The sequence below is a fragment of the Astatotilapia calliptera genome, chromosome 3 (assembly GCF_964374335.1).
Source record: "Astatotilapia calliptera chromosome 3, fAstCal68.1, whole genome shotgun sequence".
Lineage (NCBI taxonomy): Eukaryota > Metazoa > Chordata > Actinopteri > Cichliformes > Cichlidae > Astatotilapia > Astatotilapia calliptera.
This window is the reverse complement of record NC_137424.1, coordinates 4232152-4251584: the sequence shown is the minus strand read 5'-3', so window position 1 is coordinate 4251584 and position 19433 is coordinate 4232152. Positions and strand designations below refer to the sequence as shown.

General features: G+C 42.5%; 3 protein-coding genes across 7 annotated transcripts in view; all 3 read left to right on the top strand.

Moving 5' to 3' along the window:
* Positions 1-1761, top strand: part of LOC113018030 (NLR family CARD domain-containing protein 3-like) — a 49104-nt gene extending 47343 nt beyond the window's left edge. For both annotated transcript variants that reach the window (XM_080296977.1, XM_080296981.1), the window contains 2 exons: positions 737-783; positions 932-1761. In XM_080296977.1, the coding sequence (XP_080153103.1) occupies positions 737-783; positions 932-1461 (577 nt within the window). In that variant the 3' untranslated portion in view covers positions 1462-1761. The remainder of the gene's footprint in view (positions 1-736; positions 784-931) is intronic.
* Positions 1-19433, top strand: part of LOC145424230 (uncharacterized) — a 236558-nt gene that overhangs the window by 74409 nt on the left and 142716 nt on the right. The gene's annotated exons all lie outside the window — the stretch shown is intronic.
* On the top strand, positions 8763-11602 carry LOC145424470 (uncharacterized). Of its 4 annotated transcripts, XM_080297835.1 has the most exons (4): positions 8763-9120; positions 9414-10286; positions 10642-11021; positions 11118-11602. In XM_080297835.1, exons 3-4 carry the CDS (start codon positions 10692-10694, stop codon positions 11229-11231), a joined length of 444 nt encoding a protein of 147 aa, XP_080153961.1. In that variant the 5' UTR covers positions 8763-9120; positions 9414-10286; positions 10642-10691; the 3' UTR covers positions 11232-11602. The 4 variants fall into 4 exon arrangements, 3 of the variants coding, with proteins under 3 accessions (XP_080153961.1, XP_080153958.1, XP_080153962.1); XR_013905574.1 differs by having other exon boundaries at positions 8763-10286; positions 11127-11602; XM_080297832.1 differs by having other exon boundaries at positions 8763-10286.

Sequence of the window (19433 nt, the reverse complement as noted above, 5' to 3'; positions counted from 1 at the left end):
ACACTATGCACAGACTGGTACTCTTTGTTCATACCTGTGTAAGACGTCATAATGAACTTATGCATATTCATGGAAGCTCAATAAAGAGCAGTGTTACGAGGGAGCAGACGAGAGCGACTGAGGTCAAGTGAAGGAACGGCGCTGTCACAGTTCTCTCCCTCATCAATTGTCTGGTTCCAGCGGTGGGTCTGTGCTAGACGACCCATCACCAGCTTTTTCCACTGGTTACCAGTACGTGGTAGAATCCACTTCCAGATCTGGTTGTCTTTAAATCTGTGAATGGATTGGCTCCATCTTATCTCTCTTTAACAAAAGAATCCAAGTGGAGCCCTCAGGTCTGCAGATAAGCAGCTTCTGACCAGAACTAGACGTAAAAACAGAGGTGAGCTTTATCGATGGCTGCAGCCAAACTCTGGAACAGTCGCCCTTCACATCAGGTCGTCACCAACACTGGACATTTTTAAAAGCCGGTTGGAAACACATTTGTACTCTGTAGCTTTCAATCCTGACCAGTCTTTATAGTCATTACTGTGTATGTTTCCTATTTTCTCTCTACTCTGTGCAGCACTTTGGCTCAAGCTGTTTTTAAATGTGCTGATAAATAAATGTAGATTTCTTTGAGTAAAACAGTGGAGCCGAGCTTTGAGCTCAGTGTGTAACAGTGTGTGTGTGAGAGCCATGTAATGTCCATGTGTGCATGCTGACTGTGCTGCTCTGACCCCCCTCCTCCTTTCAGGGTGGAGCCTGCTGGAGTCCGATGGTTGAGACCAGGTCTGAGGAAGTGTAAGTGTGTTTTTAATGGGATTCATGAAAACAAAGCAGCACACATTCAACCATCTTCATCATGTCAGGAGTCATCATCAAAGTGTCAATCAATGAACAGATGATGGATCAATAACTGCAGCTGGATTGTGTTTGTTCTCTCCATCAGATTCCTGTCAACTCACAATCGACACAAACACAGTGAACACAGAGCTCCAACTGTCTGACAACAACAGGAAGGTGACACGTGTGAAGGAGGTTCAGTCATATCCTGATCATCCAGACAGATTTGATGTTTGGGAACAGCTGCTGTGTAGAAATGGTCTGACTGGTCGCTGTTACTGGGAGGTCGAGTGGAGAGGAGGCGTTGATATATCAGTGAGTTACAGAAGCATCAGAAGGAAAGGAGGCAGAGACTGTTGGTTTGGATACAATAATCAGTCCTGGAGTCTGTTATGCTCTGATGATGGTCCTCGTTATGTCTGGCACAATAACATACAAACACACATCTCCTCCTCCTCCTCCTCTGTCTCTAACAGAGCAGCAGTGTATGTGGACTGTCCTGCTGGCACTCTGTCCTTCTACAGAGTCTCCTCTGACACTCTGATCCACCTCCACACCTTCAACACCACATTCACTCAAACTCTTTATCCTGGGTTTAGAGTCTGGTCTCCTGGTTCCTCAGTGTCCCTGTGCTGAGTGGAGTGTAAAGAGTGTCTCCTGTTACAGAAACACTCTGACTGTTGAACAGATAGTTCAGTCTGTACATGTCTGTCTCTTTCACTCACAAACACGTTTTCAGATTCATGGATTCAATCAGTTGATGTTTGAAACTCTTCTAAATGATTCCTTGTAAACTTCTTCAGTCACAAACAAACAGGAAGTGATGTCACATGTGTTCCTGTCCACACAGCAGAATGAGTCTATTGCTGACAGTGATGTACAAACAGAGTGAGCATTTCTGAGGCCCAAAATAAACTGAGTAGTTCACTGAATGAACAATGGACTGTGAGCTCAGCTCCTTCATCATTAGTATGGATTATATATGTATATGTATTATATTAGTATCATATATATCAGGTGCTGCTGCTTTCAGTCATTGTGCAAATGTGCTGTTTGTAAGCTTGTAAAGCTGCAGTCAGCTGAGACTGAAGAAGTCACCTGATCAGTGAGCAAACGTTTCTGAAAACGTCCAGATGAACAGAATCAACCTTTTGGGATCAGCCAGCAATGCAGCATCATTGTTGTTCAGCTTCAGAGGTTTGCAGGAATGAACTGATGACCAGAAACAGCTGCAAAGTCCAAGAAAATACCAGCTGGAGTTCAGCTGCATTTGAAGAAGTCAAAGAAAAGTAAGGATGGCAAAGGGCGACGTTTTCTTCCAAAGAGCTGCAAACATGGTCGACGCCTCATTAGAAGAATCATCTGGACATTTGTGAGGAACTCTAACCAAGAAAGCAACGTCACACAGATCCAACAGACAGTTTCCATGACTGCAAGTGTTGAGTGGAAAAATGCTACATTGCATTATTGCATCCTCTCACCACAGGAGGCGCTGTTGGCACCACTGATTGCTGATCAGCTGTTCTCTGATGATCTGATTGATACTGTGAATAACGGGACTCACTGAACTCTGTGACACAGTGAAGATTACAGAGTTTAACTTCACCCTTTAAGACTGACCACAGAACCAAGTCCGCCAGAGCTTTTGTTATATTTTTACATGCTGTGGAGCCATTTGTGGGAGCATTTCAAGTTGCTATACATCAATACAACTGTTATAGCCCTAATTTTAATAATATGTATGCATTAAATCCATAGTAACTACATAAACTGCAAAAAAAACCTCTGCTCATCCATCTCTGTGAGTATCAGGATACATTTGGTTCATAATACACAGAAAAATCAGAGTTATTACCTGTAATAAATGTGAAAGATTCCTGCAGTGATAACCAGGCAGGACTGAAACACATCCAAGCTGTCACCACGGTAACAGCACCGCCCATCCACAGGTGAGGGGAGGAGCAAAAAGAGGGACTTTGACCATTTTATACTAAAAACACTCAACTAATGTTTCTAATATGAAACAAATAAGCCCACATTAATGTGAGCGTTTATTAAATAATAATAATGATGATTTCCTCCTGATCTCATTTCCACAGCAGAGAAAACTGTGGTGTATATTGAGGTGGAGGGTGTGGTCTGTGGCTCAGGTGTAGAGTGAGGGTGGGGTGCACCACAGCAGCATGCTGGGACTGCTGAGGGTGGAGGAGGGAGTGATGATGACATCAGAGCTGCAGCACAGAGACCAGTGAACACACAGTCTGTTCATCTTTGCATAGATACAATATACAGCACAATATTGAATGACAGACACGCTGTGGGAGCTTCCACAGATACACTGACGTCAGCATCCAGAGTCCTCCTGCTGCTCCCCCCTCAGAGCCCCGTGATCAGCACCAACACATTCAGTTAGATGACAGAGTCCAGCTGCAGCTAGAATCAGCTCCCCTCTGTGAACAACAGCACAGCGTCAGTGTTTCACACTCAGTGAAAGGAGGAAACAGCAGAAGAACACCATGTGTGCTACGTTTCCCAGGACACACTACAAACTGCACAAATACAGAGCAGCACGTGGAAGGACCTGGAGCTGCATTTACAGAGCTGCAGACAGCGTGATGTCCTGTATGGACAGGTGGAAGGAACCAAGTCCTCAGCTGGAACACTCGTGTTTGTCCACAGACAGGAAACACAGCAGGAAACTTCCTGACAGAAGTGCAGCTCATGGATAACACACTTCCTGTCAGTCAGAATGAGGCTGCAGCCAAACACAGAAAGGTGTTTTTGTCCAGATGAGCCCAGAGAAGAAACACGAGTGTTCACAGACATCAGAAGCTCAGAGAGGTGAAACATGAGGTTGGAGTCCTCGTCAGCATCCAGAAGAGCTGCTGTGAAACCCTGAGTACTCATGACAGACTCTGATGGCACAAACACATCATGATTCAAACAGAAAGACAAACATGGAGCTCCTGATCCTCCTGCATGAGAACAAGCTGACATGAGCGCTGTGTCTGAGAGTGTCTCCCTGTCACAGTGACAATAACACAGCTGCTGCTCACAGTCATTAAACTGACCTGAGGTCAGCTGTGCTCCTTACATATGAACCATGTGACCTCACATCAGTGCTGTGGATGACTGTAGTCATAGAAGAGTAGAGCTGTAGCAGGTGGTGTGAGGAGGAGGTGGTGTATTCTAGTTAACGCAGTACTGAAACACTCCAGCAGAGGGCGCTGTTAAGTCCTTATTGTAACACAGTTACTGTGTGCAGTTAGACTTCATACATAATCTGCACTTATTTCCATCAGACATGCTGTCAGGAAATGATTGGTTTCTATTGATTCTACTTCCTGTTGACTCGTTTGATGACAGTGAAACAATCACAGCTGATTGTGTGATGATGTAAACTGTCACTGTTACATTCAGTGTGTGTGACATAATGTTAGTGCAGGCTGATAACAGCCTGGTTCTGTTAGAAACACATGAACGTGTCCATAGATCAGTGTGTGTTTAACATGAGAGCTTCAGCCCTGCTGATGTGTTAAATAAAGACATGCAGGAAAACTGATGAGACTCTGAAATAACTCTTTATATTTATAATGTAACTCTGCATCAAAAGAACAACAAAGGATCCCAGACAGGTTTCTGTGAACAAAGACCATTCTGATGTTTCTGTGTTTCTAACACTTTGACATTATTAGTAAACAGACTGCAGTGAGCAGCATTTATAAAGAGCTTCTATATAAAGATATGACAGCTGTTTGACAAATTTATCACTCTGTGTTTGGACCTGATCAGTCCAGCTGTTTACTTGAAACATGTTCATTTACCTGTTCTGTTATATTCATGTTCTTGTCTCTGTTGAAAACACATTTTAATGTCCCTCAGATTTTTCTCCCAGATGAATAAATATAAAAATGACACAAACTGACTGCAGCTACTTTTTGTCCTTTCTGTCAAAAACCTTCATGTGACTCATGAGAGACACGTTTCAGCTGTTTGTGACAGATCAGAGGCCAACAAGTCATTTATAACACTTTCCATCATTGTTTAAAGTTCTCAGTGTTTCTGTGTTGCTGCGTATAGGATCTCCCAGCATCATCACTGTGCTGTCCAATCATTGTGTGCGAGGTTACCCTTATAGTGCGATGTGTGTTTGCACAAAGAGAAGCATGTGTGTCAAATATAAATAAGCACAGAACAGAAACAGCTGCTCGTTTCTTCTGTTTAGAGTCAAGTTAGTGTTTTGTGTCTTTGTTTGAGGCCTGATGTCGAGCAGAGGTGTGTGTAACTGCACTGGTCTGTTATATGTGTGAAGTGTGTGCTTCTCTTCAGCATCATCTTTGTCACTGCTGATTCCTTTGTGTCATCATGTGTTGAGAAGAGAGAACAGTTATAACGGAGGAGCAAAAGGAAGCCCTGAAATCTGCATCAACAAGGAAGTGTTGGCTCACCAGTGATCCCAGCAGAGCCACTGGTTTGGCTCCAGTTGTTCTAGATTCAATGATGTTGTTGCTACAGATACATGTCAGCATCTTTATTGAATTTTATATGAAGCAGAAATGGTGTCATTAGGAGAAGAAGAGGAGAACAAGTCCGGCGAGGAGGCAGCAGCTCTTAAAGATGAAACAGCAGCTCAGCCCTGAGCTCAGAGAGCTGCACATGAAAAAGCTCCTCAAGCAGATCCTGTCAGAGGTTTGTCATCAACAGGAGGAACTGTTCACATCATAGGATGAAGATGCTGTCAGCTGGATGAAGAAGGTTATTTAATGCAAACGTTCACACTGAAGTCAAATTGTTGTCGTGTTGAACAGATTCATGTACTGATCGTCTCCAGAATGTTAGAAGAGCTTCAATGAATCATTAGAAACAACTTACAGCTGCACAGCTGTGTCAAACACATCTGTGTGTCATTGTGGGATTGTTGTGTTTCTACATGTGACACACGTCTAAAACATGCACACAATCTGAACACAAACAGGGACTCATGTGTTCCCACAGCCAGATGCTGAGAGCCATTTCCTTGTAGTCCTGTGTCTACATACATGAACCATTAGATGTTATTGGAATGATTGTCAGCTCTGATAGTTTCATGTGTGTTTAGCTGGACGCTGTTTGATCCTCGACATGTTTAAAGGTGTCCAGTCCTGAGACACTGGGGCTGGAAACAGCTGTGATGTCATTGGACTGTCACACAGACAGAAGTGCATGAAGTGAGCAGCCGAGGAGCCGCTGATGTTTTGGATTCAACAGCATTTGAAAGGTCGACACAGACACATTTGCACACAGAAAGCTGAATCTGTCATATGCCACAGTGAACTCACTGTTCAGTGTTTTTCAGGAAGCTTCTTAACTGCCTCTGCTGCCAAACAAGCAGCTGATGTCCTTGAGAAGAAGCTGAAGAAGTCTTCAACAACATATACAGGATACCAAAATACCAAAAAGTTCTACTTTGGTTTCATCTGACCACATGACATTCTCCCAATCCTCTGCTGTATCATCCATGTGCTCTCTGGCAAACTTCAGACGGGCCTGGACATGCACTGGCTTCAGCAGGAACACGTCTGGCACTGCGGGATTTGATTCCCTGCCGTTGTAGTGTGTTACTGATGGTGACCTTTGTTACTTTGGTCCCAGCTCTCTGCAGGTCATTCACCAGGTCCCCCCGTGTGGTTCTGGGATCTTTGCTCACCGTTCTCATGATCATTTTGACCCCACGGGATGAGATCTTGCGTGGAGCCCCAGATCGAGGGAGATTATCAGTGGTCTTGTATGTCTTCCATTTTCTGATGATTGCTCCCACAGTTGATTTCTTCACACCAAGCTGCTTGCCTATTGTAGATTCAGTCTTCCCAGTCTGGTGCAGGTCTACAATACTTTTCCTGGTGTCCTTCGAGAGCTCTTTGGTCTTGGCCATGGCGGAGTTTGGAGTCTGACTGTTTGAGGCTGTGGACAGGTGTCTTTTATACAGATGATGAGTTCAAACAGGTGCCATTCATACAGGTAACGAGTGGGGGACAGAAAAGCTTCTTACAGAAGACGTTACAGGTCTGTGAGAGCCAGAGATTTTCCATGTTTGAGGTGACCAAATACTTATTTTCCACCCTGATTTACGAATAAATTCTTTACAAATCCTACCATGTGGATTCATGGATTTTTTTTTCACATTCTGTCTCTCACAGTTGAAGTGTACCTCTGGTGCAAATTACTGACCTCTGTCATCATTTTAGGTGGGGGAACTTGCACAATCGGTGGCTGACTAAATACTTTTTTGCCCCACTGTGTATATATATATATATATATATATATATATATATACATGGAAGGACAGGCCCCTGCACGGTATGTACCACCGGCAGATAGAGGAGGTGGCTGATATCCAGAAATCCTACCAGTGGCTGGACAAAGCTGGACTGAAAGACAGCACAGAGGCACTAATCATGGCAGCACAAGAACAAGCTCTGAATACAAGATCCATAGAGGCTGGGGTCTATCACACCAGGCAAGACCCCAGGTGCAGGCTGTGTAAAGATGCCCCAGAGACAATCCAGCACATAACAGCAGGGTGCAAGATGCTAGCAGGCAAGGCATACATGGAACGCCATAACCAAGTGGCCGGCATAGTGTACAGGAACATCTGTGCCGAGTATAACCTAGAAGTCCCGAGGTCAAAATGGGAGATGCCCCCAAGGGTGGTGGAGAATGACCGAGCTAAGATCCTGTGGGACTTCCAGATACAGACGGACAAAATGGTGGTGGCTAACCAACCGGACATAGTGGTGGTAGACAAACAGAAGAAGACGGCCGTAGTGATCGATGTAGCGGTTCCGAATGACAGCAATATCAGGAAGAAGGAACACGAGAAGCTGGAGAAATACCAAGGGCTCAGAGAAGAGCTCGAGAGGATGTGGAGGGTGAAGGTAACGGTGGTCCCCGTGGTAATCGGAGCACTAGGTGCGGTGACTCCCAAGCTAGGCGAGTGGCTCCAGCAGATCCCAGGAACAACATCGGAGATCTCTGTCCAGAAGAGCGCAGTCCTGGGAACAGCTAAGATACTGCGCAGGACCCTCAAGCTCCCAGGCCTCTGGTAGAGGACCCGAGCTTGAAGGATAAACCGCCCGCAGGGGCGTGCTGGGTGTTTTTTTTATATATATATATATATATATATATTTTTTTTTTTTTTTTTTTTTTTTTTACATACATAGTTTTTTGTTGCCTTATGGTTCCAAGCGCTGTCACCAATCTTTGCATTTTGTTATTATCTCATGACACTTGTTTAATCAGCTACCATCTCTCCTGTGGACTTTTTAATGTCTACAGTCTCAGACCAACACAGCCCTGCCCTTCCCATATTAGATTCTTGATGAATGTGTGTTGTTGTTATTCAGCCTGGTTCAATGTGCCCCTTTTTAACTTTGAGCACCCGCCCCTTTAAACCTCTCTGCACAGCCCTGCACTGAACTCACTATCTTCTCCCTCTAACAGCCTCCACACGTTCTCACTGTAATTTCCCCTCATGAATGAATTTATGCTGCACTAATGTGAATGTTTGCAGGGAAATCAAACGCATTTCACACGCAGTACTCGAGCTGACTTACCTTTGTTTGAATGACGACTTGTACGCGCTGACTCCACAGATAAGGTACGAAAATATATCAGGCTACGTCTTCAGGGTTTCTACTCCACGGCCGTATTTCATACGGGTCCACATTTCCACTGCACGCTATTTTCTGCAAGTACCGCCGCTTCGCCTCTGGACGCAATCGGTCTCTATACAGTCCATTCTCTTTTGAGCTGCTTTTAAGCATCTTGTAATCGTCGTTCCAACACAGTGTGTTTGTTTTGATTCGTAGACCTCGAAAATGGTGCCGCGCTCCCACAATGCATTGCGGCGTGACGTCAACTCCAAAGCCCTATAGAACATGTTCTTTTTCATTGTCAAAATGATCAGGAATAAAGAAGAAAACTGATTCAAAACCTGTGGAACCTGCCAAAAAACAAGTTTTACTGCAAAGGATTTCTAGATGTGAAGGTTTTGTGGCTTTTTTCAGTTTCTAAAACAAACTCATTTGTACAGAAGGATATGAGGATGTATATGTCCGGTGGTGGATTTTTTTCTTCTTGATTTAATGTATTCATTTATCTCTTCACTTAATCTTTCTTTATGTTTTTTTTTTTTTGATTTGGCATGAGCGATTTCCGGTCCTCACTCCAAGCCAGTTGGTGGCGGTAATGCACCACATGTTCTATCACAGCTGCGTCCGAGAGGACAGGAAACGTCTGTATGCGTCTGCAAACCAGGTAACTACACTCAGCTGAGCCTCTCTGCTAGTCGTTATTAGTTGGAGGGTTTTTGTGTCACTTTCTCTCGGCTTGATAAAGGGCTGTATAGAAATCTCTGGTACGTAACACGTAACGTCATTTTTAGGGAGCGTCGCAGAGAAGTGAGGCTGTTTCTTTGTTTTTGTCGAGTTTTGATTGAAGACATGTTTCCAGTCCGTTTTTTACTCGTTTGTTTTTTCATTAATAACTTTACATTATCACAGAGAACAAGAAGGCGCTTTGTTTGTCACATTCACCTTATGTCTGTGAAGGTTCTCAGTCATCCAGGTCATCGTAGTCAAAGGAGCTTGCAAAGAAAAGCGTCTGGACTTCTTTAAGTTACTTGAAGACGTTTCACCTCTCATCCGAGAAGCTTCTTCAGTTCTAAGGTCAAATGGTGGAGAGTCCCAGATATAAACCTAGTGGGAGTGACCCCCCACAGAGGGACAAAAGGACCCCCTGATGATCCTCTAATCACCTGAGCCAAGGTGTGAAACTGGGTGTGGGTCCCAATCAGCCAGTTTCGGGTGAGTTCATTGTGAAACCTGGCCCCACCTTATCATGCGAATTCCTGAGGTCAGATGGCCCAGGATGTGAGTGGGCGTTAAGGCGTCTGGGAAGGGATCTCAAAACTGGATTATAGATGGCAGAGAGTTGGTGTCGTAAACCCCGCCTCTGTTCAAAGATGGTCGCTCACAGTGGACATAGATGCTTCTTTCACTCCTCTTTCAAACCATCTGTCCTCTCTGTCCAAAATGTGAACATTAGCATCCTCGAAAGAGTGTCCTTTATCCTTAAGATGCAGATGGACTGCTGAGTCTTGTCCTGTGGAGGTGGCTCTTCTATGTTGGGCCATGCGCTTGTGAAGTGGCAGCCACTTGGCAGCCACAGTGATAAATGGCTGAGATGGCTGCAGCTGTACGTGTGAGGTACCTACATGTTTCAAGATGAATTTGCAGAGATGTCATGTTTGGTGCTTACAGACATCACACTGCATTTTGTGATTTCGTAGCTATTGTTGTGATATTTTGGAGCTTCCCATGATCACCGTGACAGTCATTCATTTTAACATAACCTTTCTATTCCTTTCAGGGATCCTCATTTTTTTGGTGAGGCAGATCAGCAGCTGTGTCGACAGGCAACAGGTAACGGCATGCTTTTCTGTTAGTACTGTAGACCTTGGTCTGGTGCTCTTTTTTAGTTTAACACAGTATTTTCATTTGCCGAAGTGTAAAAAGCTTGTTCCAGGAGAAACAAACTTTAGTGAGTTCTGCAAAATGATTCCCACCATTGCACACTCTGTCAGCCTCCAGTGTGCCCTTTTTTTGTCCTTTAACTGAAGAAAGTCAGTAGTCAGAACATATGAGATAAGTGAGATCCTCATTTTGCCTGCTTATTTCAAGATACAACATTTTCACAAACTGCTGTAGGATAACCTTGCTATTTGTCTTTTCCAACACTTCTACATTCATCCATATTTCCTTGTCTGCTTCTTTCCAGGTGAAAAGTACCTGAAATGGGTGAAAGATTTTGTTTCCAAAAACAAAAGCATGTGCGTTCACCTGAAGAAGCCAAGTGGTGCTGACCTGTGGATAGAAGAGCTTGAGAACACCAAATACAACGGGGATGATGATGAAGTTAACGCCTGGGGAAAATTCTACCTTCCCGAGATTGTAAAAATGCAGGTTATTGGTGTGGTAAAGGGCACCTCATGTCCATGTGACGAGCTTGTGCTGATGACGTGTGAGGACAAAAAGCTGTACGGCTATGACGGAGAGGAGCTGCATCTGGTGGCTTCCAGTTTCCTGGAACTATGTGACAAAACGATAGAGTATCCAGCATCCAAGCGCTACTACAATGGAGAGGCCTTCAAAGATATGGTGAGAAGTTAGACTGCTAAGAATAAGACTGGGGATGCCTAGTGTTAGAGATCAATCACCTGAGCTTTTCTTTGTATTGTTGTGTGTTCTGTTTAGACTGAGGAGGACTGGAAAAAAGTTAAGATGAGTGATGTGGGGAGGAAACTGCAGGAAGAACATAAAAAGCTGGTAAATGAAACCCAGTCAGCGTTCGTCAGCCTCATATCATAGGTGGGTATTGGAGCTGAGTATCATCACTGATTTCTAGAACCTGTTCAATTCCAATTCACAAGGTCCCAATTAGATTCCATTTAATTCTTACTCAGAGAGTCAGAAACATTATAATTCTGATCATTTATCAGTACTGACACTTGTGAAACTTCATCAGAGGTGTGAGCATCACAGCAGATGCTTTTGTGTCAAAGTAACTGAGGATAAAACACAAAACCATGAAGCAGATTTTCCTGGCCTAGCTTTTTACAGTAGATAACCTTAAAAATATTATTCTGCAGTAGAACAAAAGCAGACGAGAACCACGACTCAACAAATGTACATTGGCTGATGCTGCTGAAGTGATTCAGAGGTTTTAATAGAGACACAGCAGAGCATTTTGCAGTTTCACTTAATTTGAAAAAAATAAATAAAATTTGGTATTGAACAGCAGAAATGAGGCTGTCTTGTCGGAAGTCATTAAAAAAAAATGGCTGTAAGCAACGGTAGACTGCTTCATAACAAGCAAGCGAATAATGCCAAAAACAGAGATTTGAGATGGGAAACGGTGTTCTTAAAGTACACTGAGAGAGGCAGAGAGCTGTGCTGTGTTGTTTTTCTGTGTGTGTTTTAATGGTGGTGGAAGCAAACCAGAAAAAGTAAGAGGGAATTCATGACAATGTTTATGTCAAGCGAAATGTGTCTTCTTTTGCTGCTGGTTTGGTTAGAGAGAGACAAAACGTGCAGCTTCAGGATCTGAGCAGCTTTCAGCACCAACGGCATCACAGCTCAGACTTTGATTCAGGATTAAGCCCTTTATGTTTGACTGTAGTGATTGTAGCTCTGTCCTTGTTATTAATCGCTTTAGTCAAACACAGCTATTGTTTGCTGGGATGTGTATATACTTGACAGTTTGTATCTCAGAGTTATCAAAGACACTGTGGATAATCATCAAGAGATTGTTGTCCTCTTAATAATGACCTATTTGATTGTTTGTTTTTTCTTCTTCTTACAGATTCTGGTATTTGGCCAAAAGAGAGCTTCACAATTCTTGGCTTCACCTGTGGTAGAAAAATGACTAAAGTTATGCAACACTCTCTAAAATTAAAGCTATGCAACGCTTTAACATGAATGGCGAAGGAGTGCATCTCTTTCACTGTCTCTTCCTGTCCTCTTCTCAGTCTTTGTTGTGGCACCTCTGCTATGTGTTATAGAAAGCACTTGGAATCATGTTCAATACAAAAACACCAAACTCGTGGGATTGCCCTAGCAAGCAGTTGGTAAAAACTAATTAAAACTGAAATATATCAGCTTCACTTTCTAGCTGCAAAAGCACGTTTCTGCAAAAGCATGCAGTTTCCTGTCAGCACTTTTTGGCACAGAGTGTACTCAGAGTTAGGCCTTTCTTATATAAAGCAATATAATCAGCATATAAACATTTAAGATGATAAATTTAAAGCTCAACAGTAACTGCTATAAATATTATAACTACACATGTAGTGCTTTTGCTTAAGTAAATTATAGTTGGGATCATAATAAGAAAACATGTGTTCTTGTTGTTTTTATTTTCTGTGTACCCTGGGTACAGACCAGTATGAAAATGGGATTCTTCCCAATAAATGCTGTCTGATAATGCTTCATATTGCATTAAACACTAGATATGTAAGCAAACAAACAAAAACCCATAGAAGCCAGTTTTAATTATTAAATGTGACAATTACATGGAGATGGAAAGTAAACATGCTTATACACGTCTCTGTGATTACAGAAAATCCACACAGATGCTGTCAGAGCAGAGAATCTTTGATTTATCAGAATGATGAATGCAAATGATTTCATGAAATCTCACTCTTGTTCTGGGTTGTAAAATTCACCTGTCCAGTTAAACCGAATCCTTTGCAACACAGTTCTAAGAACCCTACCAACCTCATCCTCAGCTCTCTGCCTGTTGTCCTTTTCAGCTGAGTATTCATCCACATATGTTTCAACTTCTCTCTCATTTTCAAGCAAATTGCTCAGGCTCTCAGCTTCAGCACAGTTACCATATGGCCACTCTCTGAGGTCTTCTGTGTTCAAGCCAAACAAATTCTTACATGATCTGCAAGGCTTCATTCTGGCACCATCACGGAGACAAAAAGCCTCACACCTGATATTTCCAGGTACTTCAATTGTTCCATCAAAGTAATCTTTCTGGACTGTGTTTGGATAATAGGTCATCACCGCACCAGATACATATTTATGCCATTTGCTAAGACAGGAGGCAGCAATCATAATTTTCCCAGCGTTAGGACCTTTGGTGGACATGGAGACTCCGCAGTACCTTTCTGATTTGTTGGTTTGGGATTTTTGAGAAATGCAGATGGTGGACGAGACGAAAGCTGTTTTTTTATTATTCTCTTCTAAGTCCAAGTCTGTGAGGAGATCTTGCAGACTCTGCTTTATTTGCTCTTCATTCTCTGAGTTATTTTGCAGGACGATCTGAAAACAGTTACAGATCTGGTCAAAGTGTTGCACCTGATTATATAGTTGTTTTTCATAGAAAGTTGATCAACATGTTTGTTTCGCTGCTTGACTTGTTTAACTATGCAGGACCATTGGATGCTTTTGGTTTAGACATTTTAAGATAGGGGGTGAAACAAGTCACAAAAATCTATTTAATTTTAAATCAATAAGCAAAAATCCATCTTTGTTCTCACTAATTTATAATTAAATTTGCTAATTGACCTTTTTTTTTTTCTATTTTGCTATGCCGGGCTGTCAAAACACGCTGAATTTAGAGTCTTTGAGCTTAACAGATCCAGCAGCTACACAGTGACAGCATCATATATGCCTTGAAGACTGTAAGCATCTCCAATAATGAGTCTGTTAGACATTATTTAGAACTAACAAATTCTGAAGCAAGTCTCCAGCTCTACTGCAGTCTCTGTGTTTGGTGGAGAAGTATAGCTAGAAGCATATGTTGAAGTATAAGGTACAGTATGGATTTTCTTTGGATTTCTCAGTAAAAAAGCACTTTGCATTATACTTTCCTAAAAACTGGAAGTTTGTCAGATTGACTGAAAATGTGAGAAGAGTTATCTTACCATGTCGAGCACACAGGAGAAGGGACTTCGCCTGGGAAGCTGAGTCGAATACAACTTAAAAGGCCTGGGATATCTTCTCATTAAAGAACCCAAAACAAAAGGATTAGGGAAGATTTCTTCTGGAGAAAAGGGGATGTTGTTGATTTTGCCCAGAAACAACATGCTGTGAAGGATCTGTTGAGTGAAAACATATTTGCTTATTGTTAGTAGTGATAAACAGGACTGTCTTAAAAGTGTCAAAGGTAACACACCTCATCCACCAAGTGTTGACTTCCCGGAGTCATGTAAGAGCCCCGAACCATCCTCTTGGTAATCTTGTAGGCATTAGTTTTCAACCTCCTTTGAGAAATTGTTGTCTTCTAAAATGATAATGATCGAGCAGTTAGGGATTTAAAAACACAGGAGATCTGATAACTTTGGCTACAGCAGAGTCTGCAGACATACCTATTTTGCTCTTGGTCGGCCTATTTTAAACATGAGAGAAAACATAGTTAGTGAAATGTTGATAACATACAATGACTATCATTGGTGGCTGAAAAGATGCCAGGTAACAAGTGAAAAGCTGCTACTTACCATCGCCACAGTCTAAGAATGAAACAGGAAACACTGAGCGAGTTGCCTCCATCTTAAAGCTGTTGATCATGTGATTTAAAGGAAAGCCACACCCAGCTCTTTCCTGGAATTTTACTCGACTGTAGAAAACTGCTCCATTTGCCCCGCCCACCCATGATCTTTAATATCTGCCAAAAACAACCTTTTGGTTGTCAGTAACCAGCCGATCGTTTTCGCGATTAAAAAATGACTTTGTGCGGCGGCGTTCCCACCGCGAGCAGAACTCCGGCTCAAAAACCGCTGTTTTTGAACACTTTTATTTACTTAAGCATTTTAATGGGCTTACTTTGAAACAAAGTGCGATTGAATGATTATTGTTATGTGTTGCCTTGAATTCGGCTATGCTGTATGTTAGACAGCTGTTTTCCTTTATTGTTGTTTTTGTATTGTTTGTAGCGAACGCTACTGGAATGTATAGATTAAGCTACGTAGCCAAGATAATTAATAATTTAACTGTTGTACATTGGTTGATGATGATTTGCATTGTTACATAGGCTTGCAGAAAAATATATTTGTTTACCGGTAAACTGAATCGAACTTGATGTGCCAATGGACGTTTTTCTGACCTACAGGTCAGGTTTTGTTCCCTCCCTTTGAATTAATCTTCTTCATATTGAAGTGGCGAGCCGGTAGGACCATTCTTTGTTTCCCCTCTTTCCCCCACTTAGCCGTCTTTGGATTACGGACATATTTCCCCATTTGTATGAAGCTGGACTCTAAGGAGGAATACCTTAAAAGTGAACTTTAAAAAGAAGAGGACCAAAAAGGACTTTTGCACAGAAAGATCACAGCATTGATTTATTATTTAATTGTGGGCATTTATGTTGTGTGTTGTGTTAATTATTTTGTTCCATTTCCCCTTTCCTCCATTTATTCAATATATTTTTGGTACAAGATATTGCAGTCTTTGGTCTCATCATTCACACCATCTAGGCTCCATAAAGAACTATTTCTTCTGCGCATCAGTCAGTAAACTCATCCATTGAAATAAACTAGTCCTTAAATAACTTTGAGTTACACAGTGGCAAATGTAATAGAGAAAGACACAGGGCCACCTGAAATCTGTCGTCCTATCTGATTCAAAACCAACATGTAGGAGAATCTGGAATCTTTGATTTTGAGTTAAAAATAAAATATGGGTAAAATGCAGAAATGTTTTTACTAACATGTACTAACAGAGACTTGGAGGAGAGAGACCTAATGTTTAATAATCCACATTTCACTGTTTTACTCTTTGGTTCAGATGTGGATACTGTATTGTTCTTTCTTTGTGATTGTTTATGTTTAAGTTGTTTGTTGCTGGTTTTTAGTTTGTTTTTGTCTGTTTGGGAGCTGACACAGTCTCTATGGAGATGGGTTTTTGGGGGGTAGCAGGAGGAGAGAAGCTGCAGAGAGGCGTGTAAGACTGCAACTCTGCTTCCTGGTCCCAACTCTGGATAGTCATATTTTGGGGGGTTTAATAAACTACTACTGCATGATGTAAAGCTGAAGTATTACACAGCTTTATGAACCTCCTGTTATCCTGGTAGACGAGTACAGCAACAAATCTTTTACTTGAACATCTTCTGGCTCCAATAAGCTTTGAAATGTGACCATGAAGTTAGAGACACACTGACTGAAACCCACAGCTGTGACTGTGGATCACATCCACACACAGTGTAGCTGCTGTCTCTGTGTGAGGTCTGTGTATATATGTACATATTTATGCTTATATTCATATTCTCTTATTCCCCTTTATTTGATATCCTAATTCTGTGCTGTGTAAAAGTTTGTCGGTGTTCTGCTGCTACAAACTGGATTTCCTGGAGGATAAACATGAGGGATTCATAAAGTTCTATCTCTCTGTTAAAATCCCCCAAAATCAATGAAATGTGACTTTCAGGCAGACGTGTTTTTAAAAGAGTCTCTTTAATGGAAAAATGTGTTTTTAAAACCAGCCAATAGGAGCGTCTGTGGATATCAGCTGAGGCTGAACTCAGGAACACCATCACATATAAATACACAGAATTAAATCACTAGATAAAAGACGTCATTAAATAAGGATCGAATCAACATGTCAGAGGTCAAAGGTCAGTCAGAAGAGGTGTGGTTAAACACTGGCAGTGCAGCGACCTAATGCAGTTTGGTTACCGCCACGGGAAAAGCCCCGCCCCCTCTGAGCCTCCGCTGTGTCCTCAGCACATCCAGGAGCAGCAGGTCAGAGGGGGCGGGGCCATGTCAGGACTTATTTTAAGTAAAATTTAAAGTGGAGCGACGGCAGGAGTCACACAGCAGTAACCAGCTCTGTCTGCCAGGGTCAAAGGTCAAACAAGTCCTGCAGCTGACCCACACACAGACTTACACTGATCCACAGAGAGTGATGAATCCACACATCACTCGGCTGGAGGAAGCTGGGTTTCCACACCGTCCAATCAGAAACCAGTGTTGACGCTGAGACCCGTCTCTGTAACAGGAAGTCCATGAACAGGCAGACCCTCTGCAGCAGGCTGACCTGTGACCTCTGAGATAGAGGGAGGAGTTTGTGTCAGCAGGGGGCGCTGCAGCATCGCCTGAGAGCTTTAAGAACAACAGCAATAAACAGGAAGTGAAAGTCACACTTCTGTTGGTGTGCGTTATCAGCAGACCCCACCCTCTGCAGGAAGCTGAGATAAGAAGCAGCCAATCACAGAGCAGAGAGCATGTGACTTCCTGTTCCTGCTGTTACTGTGACAACAGCTCCTGGGACAGAGAGCAGCTTTCTAAAGAGGAAAGATGCTGCTGTCACCCCCGGGTGTCATGTGACCCACCTGATGTACCGATTTAAGACTGTAAGAACAATAACAACAACATGTTTTAGTCAGGTGATCCATGCAGAGCAGATCCATGTGACCAAACACAGCTGGATCACATGTTTCCTCTCCTGGAAACAGAAAGCCTTCATGTATAAAGGCTCATGTACCCACTGAGCCCTGCTCTCAGATCTGTGAGGCTTTAACAAACAACAGTTTAAAGTCATGTTTAGCATCTTCTGTCAGTGTGGAAGGTCACACACTTTCCTGAGTGTTGAACCCTGAACTACTAGCTGTTCATGTCAGCCTGGACATAAATACAGACCTGCCTGCTGTCATAGACCCCAGCACTCACATGTTACTTATAAGTGACTCATATGTATGCATGTATATATTGTGTATGTTGTGCTATTTCTTACTTAGTGTGTTGTGTCTTTGTTCCTGTTTGTGCTGCAGCACTGTAACCTAAATAATTTCCCCTGGGGATCAAAAAAGTATTCTGATTGTGATTAAATGAAAGCAGTCAGAGCAGAGGACGGTGATGTAAGGAATGGGATTTTAATCAGCCAGTCTCCTTTAACTCTCAGCATCACAAAGTAATGTGGTAACATCTGGACTGATGTGTTTACTGTCAGCTAGTTTAAATGCTGTAGGCTGCAGCCGCTGCTCTAACACTATAACTGTAACAGGGCTCAGTGCTGCTTCTAACAGTCTGAGCTGCTTCAGGCTTTATTTGTGAGGAGCACAGCAGCTTACAAACACGTGGCTGGGCCTGGACCCAAAGGAGTGTTTGTTAAAGCCTGCAGTGAATCCAGCAGCAGAATGATGGAAATGCAACACAGCAATGATGAAGAGGAGCAGCATTAAAGCCAAAGTCCAGTTCATACAGTTAGGTCCATAAATCAAATAAGGGAAAATAAAATGTTGTTGGATGCACCTGTCTGCAGCCTTAATGCTCTCTGGTCACTATGGTAACGCGTAAACATTTCTTTCAAAATAAGACACACGACTACAACACGGGAAAAGACCCAGGGAAACAAAGTTAACGATAAAAACCCTGAAAACCATTGTTGGATTTATATTTTATCATTGTCATTGTTATTGGGGAATATCTAACCATATATGCTCAGAGGTGTAGAACCAATTGTGTAATGATAGTAGTCTTTAAAGACTTTGTGTGACTCCAGAGTGTTCTGGCATTCACACCCACGTCCTGGGATCATGGGAGAGGTGCTACCTTCTTATTGTTTTGTGGTAGGATGTCTGTTTTAGTCTAAGTGCCTTTTGTTTAGATGAACTGCTGGACTTCCAGACCAGCAGGTTTAGGGAAGTCGTTTATGGGGTCACACTCTGACTCCACACACACACACACACACACACACACACACACACACACACACACACGTTTCTTGGGTTAGAGGGACAATTTCTGAAATTTTTGGCAAATCAGACTGGACATAGGGCTATGGGGACACCGGGTTCCAGAGGTGCTAGAGCTACAATATGCATATCAAAAATCATGAAAAAAAAAAAGCAAACCTATACACAACTTAAAATTTAAACATTTTCTTTGCTCAACTGAGATATAAAAAAGGCTATTTTTTCAGACATTCTGGTGGTTTGTAGAGACTTTTCTGTAGCTCGGTCTATAAGGACAGTCTGGTGTACAAGGTCAGTGATGTCATCATACATATACACAAAGTATAGTCTGTTCTGAAGGGACACATGGTGTGTAAAGCCAGTCTACTGTACACACACAC

What these genes read in the sequence shown, in the direction of transcription:
- LOC145424470 (XM_080297835.1), top strand. Translation starts at nt 10,692, where the DNA reads ATGTGCGTTCACCTGAAGAAGCCAAGTGGTGCTGACCTGTGGATAGAA. An exon ending in GAGAGGCCTTCAAAGATATG is followed by an intron (nt 11,022 to 11,117) that starts GTGAGAAGTTAG and finishes TGTTCTGTTTAG; the next exon opens with ACTGAGGAGGACTGGAAAAA.